Genomic DNA, 13694 nt, shown 5'->3' with positions numbered 1-13694 from the left:
ATAGCCAATTAAGTTGTGCAAAAGAATTCCTGTCCCTTATTAAAATGTAGTGAACAATAGTGAACTTAGCTGCTGATCAAGATTTAGAAAGCTGTGGAATAGGTTTTAGAAACTGAATGTACTGAGGATGCCAAGTTCTCCATGTTCAACTCTCAACAATCTGGGAGGGATATATTTCCTCCAATTTGTTGAGTTTCTGATCAAAGCATCTCTTTTTGACTGCTCCTACTGGAAAGCAGAGGTCAGGAAGATTGAGTGGCGAGTTGCATTGGCTTACTGCATTCTGCAGAAGATCCTGCTGTTCCTCCTGAAAAATGAGAAAATGAAAGGGATTTGGCTTTGATTTTTCTGTTGCTGTCTCCCTAATTGCATCCCTGGAAAATTATTAGTCCAAATGCACCACCAGGCAGCTTAACATTCTGTACAGAACAACACAGCTCGCCTCAAAATGCAATTATAGGACAGTCCAAGATAACGCCCAGGATGTAGTTAGTGAGGGTAACACTATTGAATGTTAAGGGTCGACAGTTGCGACGGTACCTTGTTGGCGATTGTCACTGCCAACTTGTGCAGTCACGTGTTACTTGCAACTTATCAGCCCAAGTACGGATACTGTCCACATTTTGCGGTGTTTGATTCTGGTCTCTTTCACTGTTTGAGTTATGAACAGTGCTGTTCACTGACAATCACACAAGATCCATCCCTACTTCTGACCAGCTTATGGAAGGAAGGTCATTGTAGTTGAAGATCGTTTGGTCCTGTGGCGCACAGTCTAACCAATTGAGTGACGTTAATCCAACCTGGAGTGTCTTCTACTGCCTCAAACAAGGTCTATATTGATATTCCTCCCTTCAAGTGTTATAAAGTCAAAAGAGTATATGTTCACTTTAAGAAAGTGTTTTCTGAATATTTGAAGTCCAGCCACAGAACAGAACAACAAAGAGCTGGGCTGTTCCAAAATAGATACACATAGCAAACTGCTGTTGAATTGGTACCTGAGTTTTGGTTGCTGTTTGTTTAATGACAATTCAGATTTAACCACTTAGTTTAAATTATGCCCAGGATACAAGAACCCAATTGAGTTTAAATTTATTGTGTTGACAAAATTAGACCAGTGACCGGGTACGAAGTTTGGGGTATAAAACCAGGGCATTTTGAAAATTGGTCAGAGCAGCTGCTGGAGAACTAATTGCCCATCAGACATCTTGCTTTTGAAGAAATAAGAGCTGAAAATGTGTTGCTGGAAAAGCGCAGCAGGTCAGGCAGCATCCAAGGAACAGGAGAATCGACGTTTCGGAACGAAGGGCTGATGCCTGAAACGTCGATTCTCCTGTTCCTTGGATGCTGCCTGACCTGCTGCACTTCTCCAGCAACACATTTTCAGCTCTGATCTCCAGCATCTGCAGTCCTCACTTTCGCCTTTTGTTTTGAAGAAATAAGGCACTCTCCCTATCAAAAGGTACCTTTCCAAAGTAAAAGATGACCCAGGGAGATCAGCTGACCGGAGATTGGAGACAACAGAGGACAGACTGTGTGGACTTGAGACTAAATTACTGTAATGTTTAATAATTGTTTTTGAAGCAGCATTTTCATAGAGTTGGCTTTTAATAATAATTAAAAGGGGGCTTGGAATTGTTAAAGTTTTTGTTTAGTGTTCTGTTAGGAAAATTGTAAGTTGGGAGTTCTCTTTCACTTGTAACAGATGGTGAGGTGACCTCTTCTGGATGTTTTGTTTTTAATTAACAAAGGGGTTTGGCCTCTGCAACATTGGCATTAAAATTGAAGGCTGGCATAGATGTTAACTCAGTGAGTAAAAATGGGCCATTGCATGCACTCATCAAAAGCTCAATCACTTTAAATCTTTGCTCATCATTTAGTAATTATTGACTTCATTGTAATATGAGTAGAATCTTCCTCATTGAAATCACCTGAGGACCCTACTCTGATAGTCTTAACAGGTTGTGTGCTTTGTGAAACAAGGAGAAACTGGCTCGGACACTGCAGATTATACCAGAATTAGTCCAGCCTTATTTAAGTGAACATGTGATAGATGTTCAATCCTGTGCAGTTTTCATTTTTTAGATCCCCTCAAGCTATGAAAGAATTTGTTGCTCTTGGCTGTGCTGTTTCCCCTTTTCTTTTCATCCCCTCCTCTTTCCCACTCTATTTCAATAGTTTTTGTTTTTTTTTCTCTAATTCTTCAAATGCATCAGAATTATCGTCCTTTGAAACAAAAAAAATGGAAAAATCTGAGAGCTGGCAGTATCCATGGAGAGGAAAACAGTTAATGTTTGGAGTCCAACGACTACACTCTTTGGAATCCAAAAGGGAGTGTAAAATGATTTTTAACACTTTTTTTGACGAAGGTGAAGGAACAGAACGAAGGATGCGTAGAGGAAAATAAACCTAATAATGTTAGAAGGATGATAAAGATTAATGGTGTGAATATTAGAAAAGCAAACATCTGTTAGCTTTGCTCATAGCAAACCTATGCAAACAAGACACTAGAGGGCTGGAGGAAAAGGGTATAATCAAAATGGAGGACAATATTCATGCTTTGAAGTTGAACTCAGGAACAGCGTGTCCTCTAAACTCCATTGGGCTTTGGCCAGAGGGCTGCAGCAGACAAAGAACAAATGTTGTTAATATGGGAGCAATAATTATTTTGTGCATCTTTGCAACTGGACCTAGTGTGTTACTTTTTAAGCAATTGCCTGAAGTTGCTTACAGGTGATCTAAACTCTTTGTTTGACAAAACTCTCTTTGTTTGAAAGGTGGCATTGTTGTATATGTGCACTCGACTGATCATCAACCTCTCTCAGACCTACATTGCCATGTATGTAACCTACACTCTGAAGCTTCCAAAGGTATGTTCTGGTGAGCAAGTGTGCGCTACTGGAAAGATGGTGGTGGTGGATTTTTTTCCCCAGGGATCTGTGATGGGTGAAGTAATAATTGTTTGGCTCCTCAAAGTGGCAGGAGTATAAAGTTGATGACTGACTCACTGACCTGGATACCAATGCAGCAACACCTGTCCAGAGGTTTTTTCACCTCAAACTACTTGGCTAGTGATTTACTTTTTTAAGTGTTAATTCTAGTCTCTAAATATAGTTTTATTTGCTTTGCTTCCAAACAACCATTGGTAGTTTGGAGTGAAAACAATTGGTACTTAGTGCCACCTATGGTCAGAGAAAGTGCTGTGCCTCTTTAAATCTTGCCATTTCTTTCCATTGGGCGTTTCCATGTGATGGCTGTCTGTCAAGGTGCCACTGTGTGGCCCTACTTTAAGTGAGCTGGAGAAGGGAAATGACAACTGCACATGACATTTTGTGGCTTCAGAATAGTGTCAAACATCTTGGTGGAGAGAAAAACCAAGTTTTGGTTATTGTCAATTCATTGGGGTCTTCCTTCAGTGGTAGAGATGGCCTTAGGGGGGGTGGGGGAGGTAATCGGATATGGATTTTGACACCTGCGTTGTTTCCAGTAGACATTTTTCTTTAGAAGTGGTGGCTGTATTGAATGCAGAGTTTTATTTGAACTTCTCTTTTTTTTTTGCAGAACTATATTGCCATGATCCCTCTCGTGATATACATCAGTGGATTTCTGTCCTCATTCCTCATGAAACCTGTGAATAAATGGTTTGGCAGAAATGTAAGTGCTGTTAGCTTCTGTGAGCATTCTGCTTCAAAGGCTTGAGTTGTTTGAGGTGCTGCAGTGACCTATTTATTTCCAAGGGAAACTGTTTAAAAAGGCTTTTAGAATAAAATAATGCCTTGTTTTCTAAATCTGCATCTATTTGGATGCCATCCTATTTACAAAAAGGGCCTCTGATGGTATCTTAAAAAAAAATTGGTACCTTCTTTGTTTGCAAGCTTTGAAATGACTGAACATAAACATAAAATTGTTAAATACATAATTAAAAGAATCCACATTAATTTTTACAAATCATTTTAGCCAATTAGACCGATGCCCAGCACTAATGTCTCAATACCTCCACGTACTCTGTACCACATCCCAACATGAACCAACAACCAGCAGAACAAAAGTCCTACAAAATACCCTGCAAGGACTATGACAAACATTACATTGGACAAACTGACAGGAAACTAGCCACCAGGATACATGAGCATCAACTCCACCAAAAGACATGACTAACTATCATTAATATCCACACACGCTGATCAAGAGGGACACCAGTTCAACTGGAACAATACATCCATCCTGGGACAGGTTAAACAAAGACACACAGGAATTCCTAGAGGCCTGGCATTCAAACCAGAACTCCACTATCATACATATCGATTTGGATCCCATTTACCAACCTCTCAGAAAAAGAACTGGAAGTGATGCCACTCACCACAACAGACCAAGACACACACGTAGCAAGCAGGACAGAATATCAGTGCTTCATTGGAGGCTGCCTGCTGATGTTAAGTAGCATGGTGATGAAACACCCGAGAACAAATCTACCAGCTCGGCAAGCAAACTTATAACCTGAGCTACAACTCTTCTCCAAATTGACCACCATCGAATTTCAAGATAAGTAAGGGACAAAACACTGGAATTAATCCAGATCAGGAGCAGGTGCTCTGAAAGTTACAATTTTTTTAAAAAACAGAAAAGAGTGTAAATGAATCTGATTATTCAAGATTGTGGTGGAAATTGCTCTCCACCTGGAGTAAAATAGTGGGAGAAAAACATATAGTGCTCAATGAATTCTCTACTGATCATATTGCTACATATTGTTTCACTTGTGAAATTCTTTGGAAAGCTCTGGAACCTGCAGCAATGATGAGCAACCGTGTGGGTTTCTGTAAAGAGTCTGGTCAATATTTCAGGTTTCAAAGTTTGAGCTTCTTTAGACTCTCTCTCTATGGGCTCCAGTATGTGCTTTTGAGTTTTGTTTGTTCGAACATTGACCTGGTTCAAATTTCATGTTTGCTGCAGATATATCTTTGTCCCCATTTTAAATTGTTGTTTAACCCATCCTTTCCCCATCGCAGGGTTTAAACTATACAGAAGATCACTGGGGGAAGCAAAGAGCAAGATGGATTAACTTTTTTCTGGATCTTTTAAGGCTTTTCAGCGTTTCCTTTTTTTTTATCTGTAGTTTTTGTATGGTTTGTTTTGGCTGAAATGAATCTGATTAAATCTTAAAATGAACTTCTCTAAAAGGGAGAAATAGGGACAGGCAGTCAGGACTGTTGCAGTGGTTGTGCCAGAGCTTGTGCTCAGAAATAGTACATCAAAACATTGTACAGGGTATGCACTAGTCTTTTCCCAGATGATGAGCAGTTTAACATGAATAGCATTACGAACTAGAAGCAAGAGTAGGCAATTCAGCCCTTCAAACCTGCTTTGCCATTTAACACAATGGCTGATTTTTTTTTTTTAAAAATCCTGGTCTCCACCAGCTCCTATAGACATTTATCCCATTTTCCATCAGAAATTGCTCTCATGTTACTGTCATCTGTCCCTTTTTTCTCCCAGCAGCTGGTAACCTTTGGTTCATTTTTTACATAGATGACCTACTTTTTTGGACTTGCATTGATCCTGGTATTTGCTTATTGGGTCTGGTTTTTTCAACTAGAGAAGAGCATCTTTGGAGCAGCAGTCCTTCTCGGTGCTGGCTCTACCACGATTCTAGTGACGTCTCTTGCCATGACGACTGATCTCATCGGAAAAAATACTGTAAGAAGTAATATCCGTGTCAGACTTTTATGAACTGTATGGGTGCTGTTTGGGGGAAGTTGTCAATGTGTATGATTCCAAAAAAAGTCTTCTCTTTCAAAATTCGATTGTCTGTCTGGATCAGTGTGGGGATATTTTATCACCCCTGAACACTATGAATTTTTCCTCTGATCCTGTAGGTATCAGTAGTTTCCTCACTCCCTGTTTGTGATTTTGTTCTGACGATAAATTTGAAAATGAAGAAAAAAAAGTGCTGGGTAAACTGAGATCTGGCAGCATCTGTGGAGAGAAAAACTGTTGATGTTTCAAATCTGATATGACTTTTCAAATTTTTTTTCCCTTCCTTGAAGTATGGAGTCACATTGACCTTGAACATTTAAAACTGTTTCTCTCTCCACAGCTGTTTGTTGAGTCTCTCTTGATATTTGTTTTCATTTCCGGTCTCTAGTCAATTGCTTTTAAACTCAGAAAATGAGCTTTAATAGCTAATTCTGCTCTATTCCCACTCTAATTGAAGAGTGCAGGCAGTTCCTGGGTTGTGATTGGGTCCTGGAGTCTGTTCGCAAGTCGACAAAGTAGAGCAGCTGTTAGAACCCAGAGTGGAAAGGTCAAGTACAAGAGGGCACAAGTGAGAAAAGGAAAAGGTGCAGGGAAACCTTTTTTGGGGTGGTACATGCCTGGGACACATTGCCTTCGTGCCCTGTTTCCATCACTGACAATGTTTTAAGGCAAGTCTTGATAGACACTGAATGGGAGGTAAACCAAAGGATAGAAACCACATATGGTGAATAAGTAACGAGCTTAAACAAGCATTGGGAATTGACACAGACATGGTCAGCCAAAGGGCCTGTTCCTGCGCTGTATTTTTCTTGTATTATAAAAGGTTCATGTGTCTTTAAAGTTACACCCTTGAATGTGATCCCACTTGGAAATCAGGAAGCCCCCGGAATAGATTAATTGCTGGGATCAGGAGGCCATCCTCCTCTGTGTCCATTTACATTAACAGCAAGTGTGCAGGTTTGGTCTCCACTCTGCTGTGTAGGATCATCAATAACCCAGTCTTTTCCTTGTCTTATCAGCATGTATTTTCTAGCAGAAAAATTGAATTATGATCCAGTGAGGGAAGCTTTGTATTTTCTCTCTTCTCTGAAAGGAAGATGTTTCTGGGAAAGGGAATTAATCTGCAAATGTACATCTCAAATTTGGAAGAAGAACTCATTTCTTCCAAGAGGAGAGATGGCCACTTGTTTTTTAGTTTAAAAGAAACTCTTTAATTTATATAGTGTGATCAGTGGCTGATAATGCTGATATTGTTAATGTTGATTAATTGGTCTGTCTGAAATTTCAATACCAACTGTTAACTATGTTTTAGAAGTGTGGGAACCAATTTGTGCATAGCAACCACTCAAACTGCAATACAAAAATGACCAGAATCTGTTTTTGTGATGTTGCTTAAGGGATGAATATTGGCCCAGATGATAGATTATCACCCTATTCTTGAAAATACATGCAGATTGTTGGATGATTATCTGAACAGGGAAAAAAATTGAGATGACAACAAGGAAAGGCTGGCAAGTGAGACTGGGCAAGTTGTTCTTGCAGAGAGCTGGTACAGACTAGAAACTGCCTGCTGTGCAGTAGCCATTCCATGACTCTTGCTTTTTGTAGATTCTGGCACTTCTTATCAAGTGGATTAGAGGGAAACGTGATGGTCTGTTTCCAGTTTGAAAGTAAGGAATGAGTTGCTATTATTTGTATTGCTTGGTTCAGAAGGAAAGAGCATGGTAAACCTTGGAACTAGAAAATGCCAATACTTGCAGCATTCTTTTTTTTTTTTTGCAGCTTTGATTATAATTTGATTTATTGTCAGGCGCACCTAAATATAGTGAAAACCTTTGTATGCAAGCAGTACAGGCAGATCATAGGGTGGAAACAAAACCTTAGACAGAATAACCCATACAGGGGACACTGCACAGGATATGGGCTAGACAAGATCAGCATTATTTGAAATTTAGAGTCCATGGAGTTAGAATTGAAGTCTAGCTTGACTTTCAATGGAGCATTGTCTAAAAGCCATCCAGTTTTCCAAACCTTAGTCACCGATCTATTATAGTCCTTCCCAAGTCTGCTTTCATGAATAATATTTTAAATAACAATCAATCACAAATTTAACTACTTCTCTGATTAATATGTTGTTGAGGAAAGGGGGTTCCTTTTTAGCATTTTTAAGAAGCTTACCATTAAATATTGTGATAGCTGTCCAATATAAATAGCACTTGTATGAACTGTTTTGTGCCTCTTTGTTCATTTAACTCTTTTGGTAACTTGGTATGTCAGTAATCTTGGTTTACACCCTTGCCAATATTATTCCTAGTTACTTCAATGGTGAATGAAACAAGCTATTAAGATGTTCTGACTTATGATCAAGTTGAGTAACTGGTGGTTGCAGGCGAGGTATTTGATAGCTGCCTCTTTCTTGCTATCACTTAATGTCTACACTTGATCAGCCCTATCATGGGATTAGTGATCCAGAATCCATCACTAATTTTTGGGGACATGGGTCTGAATCCCATTGTGGCAGATGATGAAATCCAAACTCCAAACTTGGCCAATGGCAACCCACGTCACCACTGTCAATTGTAACAAAATTCCATTCATTTAATGCTCTCTCTCTTTATAGGGAGGGAAATCTTCTATCTCTATTGGCTTTGGTGTACCTGTGACCCCACCCGGAGCAATTTGTTGGCTCTTAACTGTCCTCTGGGCATTTGGGGATGGGCTTTGCCAATGATCCCATGAACAATCCTTTTTAAATAAAGGAATCCAGGGGTTTTGTCATATAATCAAATTAAGCTTGGATATCAAAAGTAGACATTTCTACAGAGCCTTTACACGCATGGGGCTCTTAGTTTATTCAGCTCATTTTGGAAATTTATAAACATGATTTTTTTTTTAAACATTTTTTCCAGCAAAGTGGGGCCTTTGTCTATGGTTCTATGAGTTTCACAGATAAAGTAGCCAATGGCCTTGGAGTGATCATTATCCAGAGTCTTCACCCCTGCAAGTAAGTCATTTTTTGATTTGGACTTAAGGTTTTTCAAGTCAAGGAATTTAGTTCCTGATGAAGGGCTCATGCCTGAAACATAGATTCTCCTGCTCCTCAGATGCTGCCTGACCAGCTGTGCTTTTCCAGCACCACGCTCTCCAATAATGAGTTCCATCACTCAAATGTTCTACTGTAATCACACTTTCTTTGGTCTGAAATGCTTGGGCTCGAGGTGCATCTGGGATAACATTGGAATACTTAACCACAAGTGTATAAACTTTATAGAAAAATGAGATATAAAATAAAATATGCTGCTCAACTTTTCATAATTATTCAAATAAATCACCAAAAAAACCCTGAATTTATCCTGCATCTGCTTTTAAAGCACTGCAAATGCACGGAGGGTAGAGAAGTCCAGGAAAATCCAGCACCAGTTTCTGAGAGCATTAGCAAAAGGCCCAAATAGTGGTAGATATACAGCATGGAAATGGGCCCTTTTTTCATCCAACTCATCCATGCGAACCAGATATCCAAAGTAATCTAGTCCCTTTTACCAGACTTTGGCCCATATCCCCCTCTGCCCTTCCTATCAATGTACCCATCTAGATGCCTTTAAATGTTGTAATTGTACAAGCCTTTAGCACCACCTCCCAAGGAGCTCATTCTATACACGTGTACACACACTGGTTACCCCTGGCCCCCCGTGTCTGTCCCCTCTCTCCCCTAAACCTATGCTGTCTACTTTTTGGACTACCCTACCCTGGGGCAAAGACCTTGGCTGTTCACTCTGCCCATGCCCTTTACAATTTTACCAACTTCTATAAGATCATCTCTCGACCTCCAAGGAAAATAGCCCCAGTCTATTCAGCCTCTCCCAATAGCTCAAACCCTCCAATGCTGGCAACATCCTTGTAAATCCTTTTTGCACTCTTTCAGGTTTAACAATCTTTGTAGTAGCAGAAAGACCAGAATTGAATAGATTTGCAAAAGTAACTCCACCAATGTCCTGCGCAGCTGCAACGTGTAGGATTATAACTCTTTAGAAAACATTGAATATGTTTTTAAAATTAAAATTTCCTTTTTCTGGAAAGATTTGCAATGTACTACCCGAGTGAAAGGCTTAGATGTACAGTAATTCCAATCTATCTCCATTCATTATGTCTCTTTCACCTGAAGCATCTAAAGACTGATACTCTTCGACAAAAACAGAACCTGCTGGCAAGGCCCAGCAGGTGTGGCAGCATCTGTGGGAAGAAAATATATCGTTTTGAGTCTGGTGACTTGGACTTGAAACACTAACTCTGCATTTTTCTTCTCTCAGATGCTGGCACACTGGGGTTTCATCAGCAATTTGTTTCAGAATGCCAGCATCTGCAATTCTTGTTTTATTTCACTGTTACTCTTAACTTCAGTAAAAGCAAGTATATCTGTGAGATTGCATTCATTGTTTCATGACTTGATGCAGTGCTCTGACAGTTAGGGCCAACTTATCTCTCAGACTTCTTTTTTTTAAAAATCTAGAAAACTTGTTTCTTTTCCTCTTTTTGTTTTATTTTGTCTAGGACTGAAAGCTGTTGTGCACAGTGTGGTCCATTCTACCACTTGGTGATGTCATTAGTGACTGGTGGCATTGCCTGTGTAGCATTGATTTCTTTAGCAGCTACCCGAATTTGGCCAATCAAGATTAGAAGATGTAAGTACTAAATAGATGCTCACTCTTGGTGTTTTAGCAGCTTGTTTCTTTGTATTCCAAATCTTTTTTTGAGCTGCTTGCAATATTCATCACAAGCAAGCGAAACTTGATAGCTCTGAATGTGTTTCAACATCATGCATTTGTCAGCCTAAGCCTTCACTGGGAATTGTTCAGGATCTTAAGAAAGGAAGCTGTAAATCAGTTTGTGAGAATACACAGTCTGATGAAATGGGACAGGCAAGATGTTGGACTTGGAACAGGAATGGAATGGGGTATTACCTAGTATGTGGAAGCATCACCAAGCCTGGGATAGTGGTGTGGATTGAACTGCTAATGAGGCAGAGACGGGCGTGGGACTGTTGCACTGTTGAGTAGTGAGTGGCCTGTGATTGAGCATGATGCAGTTTAGATTGGTAGATCACTTAATGTCTTTGGACAACTTTAAAACATTACAACAACTGGTTACTAGTTTGCAGATTGAAGTTCTCTCATTTTCTAAACTTTTTTACAGTTTAAGCAAAAAAACTGATCACTCCCTTCAAAGTACTGTCTCGAGGACTGTGTAGTATTTAGAACACGAAATCAAAAGCTTGTGAGAAAGCAGAGAAGACGTAAATGACTCAATCTCTTGAATCTCTTGCTGTTCAATAAGATCATAGTTGATCTGGTTATGTCTCAACTCCATATTCTTGTTTGCATCCCCACTAACCTCTTGGGGAAGGGGACGCAATAAACCTCCTCCTCCTTGGACAACCAAACTCTAATGTTCAAGGTTAAGTTAGACAGTGAGCCAGCCTCACTGAGGAAAATAATTACAAAAACTAACTGGTGTTGAAGAAATTTATTTTCATTCTCCTTTAAGTAGGAGAGCCCTTAGTTTTAAACTCTGCCCCCAGCTTTGCTTTACTACTTGAGCTGGAACGTTGTCTCAGTAGTTATCCAACCAAGTTCCCTCCAAATCTTGTTTCAACGTTTTTTGTTTTTCTAAACTGCAATGAATTTGGCTCAACCTGTCGTCTTAATACAAGCCCCTTATCACAGCAGTGGCCCTTTGTTAACGTTGAAGATGGAGGATCCTGTAAGCAGTATATTGTTAACCTTAGAGGATGTTTAAAAATCTTTTGGTTTTTAATGCGCTTCCCACACCTCCTCTCTCTCCCCCCTTCCTCCTCCTCTCTCTCTTCGCATCCCCCCCCACCCCAATGGAACAGTTCCATGCCCAGCCTCTGCCTCATTAGGAGCTCCATCCACACCACCATCCCAGACTTTGCTAGCTTCACCAAGTATATGCTTCCACATACTAGGTAATGGCCCCATTCCTTTGTTTCAATTGGCTCATCCAAAGTCCCATTCTTTTCATGTGGCTTGTTTAAGAAACAATATTTTTAATAACTATGAATTGTGATTTCTTTTTGCTTAGATTTGCTTTTAAGAGCTGCTGTTGATCCAGCTGTTCTCACCAGGATCAAAGTTACACTTTTTTCGCTATTTTCATAATGTTGTGGTTGACAGGAAACTGTCACAATTGCTTTCTCATATAATTAATACAATATAAAATTAAACTTTATTTCAAGCTCAGAATTTCAACTTCCACAGAGTCATTTATTTTGACAGAACCGTTTGGGCCATGTTGGATTTTTGTACAGCAATTCTTAGTCCCATTCCTCATCCTGTTTCCTCTCAGCATGCAAGTTTCTTTAATAGTTTTCAAACCTGGTTTTCTAATCAACCTGTTCCGAAATGTTATTTATGCCTCTGGAGCAGGTGGGACTTGAACCTTTGCCTCTTTGTTCAGGGGTAGGGACAGTACCACTGCCACAAGATAGCCCCCTAGCAAGATCCATCTGATTTTCATTTTGAAATCATTGTTTTTCCCCCTCACTTTTTTTTTCTGGTCACTTTTCTTGATCAAACTGTAAATCCCATCATGCTTGTTCATTGAAGGAATTCCCCTGAATGTCTCATTTCATTCCCTTTTTGTTTCTGAAGTGTGGTGACTTAAACTAAGTGCAGTATGATGTATATGACTTAACCAGAGCTTTTGGTTAACCAATACTGTCATGTCTGGCAACTAGAAATGCTAAACCACGGTAACCTTTTAATTCTGCAATGCTTCTAAGTTTCTTTCCCAGTGAATTGGTTTCAAATATGCAACCTTACGAATGTTACCAATCTGGGGATTTCTCTTGCTGCCCCGTACACATATAATTTTTGATTTAAAAGGTGATTAAGTTTTTTTCACTGGCTGGTGCTAAAGTATGAATGGATTGGAAATTTCTTTTGGAACTGAAAATTGAAAATAGCTACGTGTTTGGCAGTGATTCCTTTATTTTTATTTGTAATGGGGAGGGGCTGATGTGGGATGCAGTGGACAAAGTTAAAAATCTCTTGAACCTCTTCTGCTGTTCAATGGCTGATCTGGTTGTTTCAACAACAAATTCCTGTTTGCGCACACCCATCCCCAATAACCTCTTGGGGAAGCTGAAGCAATAAACCTTCCTCTCCTTAGGCAACTGAAGTCTGATAATATTCAAGTTTGAGTTAGATAATGAGGCAGGTTATAGCCCACCCAAATTTTTTTTTAAAAGCACTAGCTTTCAGAGTGCTGCTCCTTCATCAGGTAGCTGTGAGCAGGATCCTAAGACACAGAATTTAGAATGCTAATGCAGTGTCTGAGCTGAGCTATCACCTTTTTTAATAAAACCTTCAGTTATCTCAAATGTGACTTAAAGGAAGTTCTGGAATTTACATTTTCATGAACCAAAACTTGCAACCCATTCTAAAAGATGAAAGACTTAACAGCAATCTAGCTTTGTTCATTTGTATTTGCATGCATAATCCTGATCTCTTGCTATAAATTCTGTTATGATCCTGCTCCACAGCTACCTGATGAAGGAGCAATGCTCTGAAAGCTAATACTTACAAATAAACCTGTTGGATTATAACCTGGTGTTGTCATTTTAAACTTTTTTTGTGTGTTTGTATATAATAGTCTGCAAGCTGTTTGGGGAAGATAATGTGTTAACCAAGCTGTCCAATCTGTGATACTGATGTAGCATTGAAAGTGCTTCAAGGAGATCACTTATCTGATAGGAAATATTTCTCCTTGTATTATGTCAACAAGTGTTAAAATACACAATCCTTCAAAGTGGCTGTTGTGATTGTGTAGTCAGTAGTTTTTAATTTACCTGGCTGAACATGCTCTGTCCTGTTTGAAATGGATCATGTCATTGCATGCACTTGGCTAGACAAATTTAACCTTTT

The 13694-nt window shown here is 39.5% G+C and overlaps 1 protein-coding gene across 3 annotated transcripts in view; it reads left to right on the top strand.

The window, feature by feature from the left end:
* mfsd12a (major facilitator superfamily domain containing 12a) overlaps positions 1 to 13694 on the top strand; it is a 48485-nt gene that overhangs the window by 24929 nt on the left and 9862 nt on the right. For 2 of the 3 annotated variants that reach the window (XM_072594119.1, XM_072594120.1), the window contains exons 5-9: positions 2775 to 2867; positions 3559 to 3651; positions 5524 to 5691; positions 8661 to 8755; positions 10300 to 10430. In XM_072594119.1, the coding sequence (XP_072450220.1) occupies positions 2775 to 2867; positions 3559 to 3651; positions 5524 to 5691; positions 8661 to 8755; positions 10300 to 10430 (580 nt within the window). The remainder of the gene's footprint in view (positions 1 to 2774; positions 2868 to 3558; positions 3652 to 5523; positions 5692 to 8660; positions 8756 to 10299; positions 10431 to 13694) is intronic. The other variant, XM_072594121.1, reaches the window with a different exon arrangement.

This window comes from Chiloscyllium punctatum, chromosome 24, assembly GCF_047496795.1.
Source record: "Chiloscyllium punctatum isolate Juve2018m chromosome 24, sChiPun1.3, whole genome shotgun sequence".
Taxonomy (NCBI): Eukaryota; Metazoa; Chordata; class Chondrichthyes; order Orectolobiformes; family Hemiscylliidae; genus Chiloscyllium; species Chiloscyllium punctatum.
This window is presented reverse-complemented; position numbering and strand designations above follow the sequence as displayed.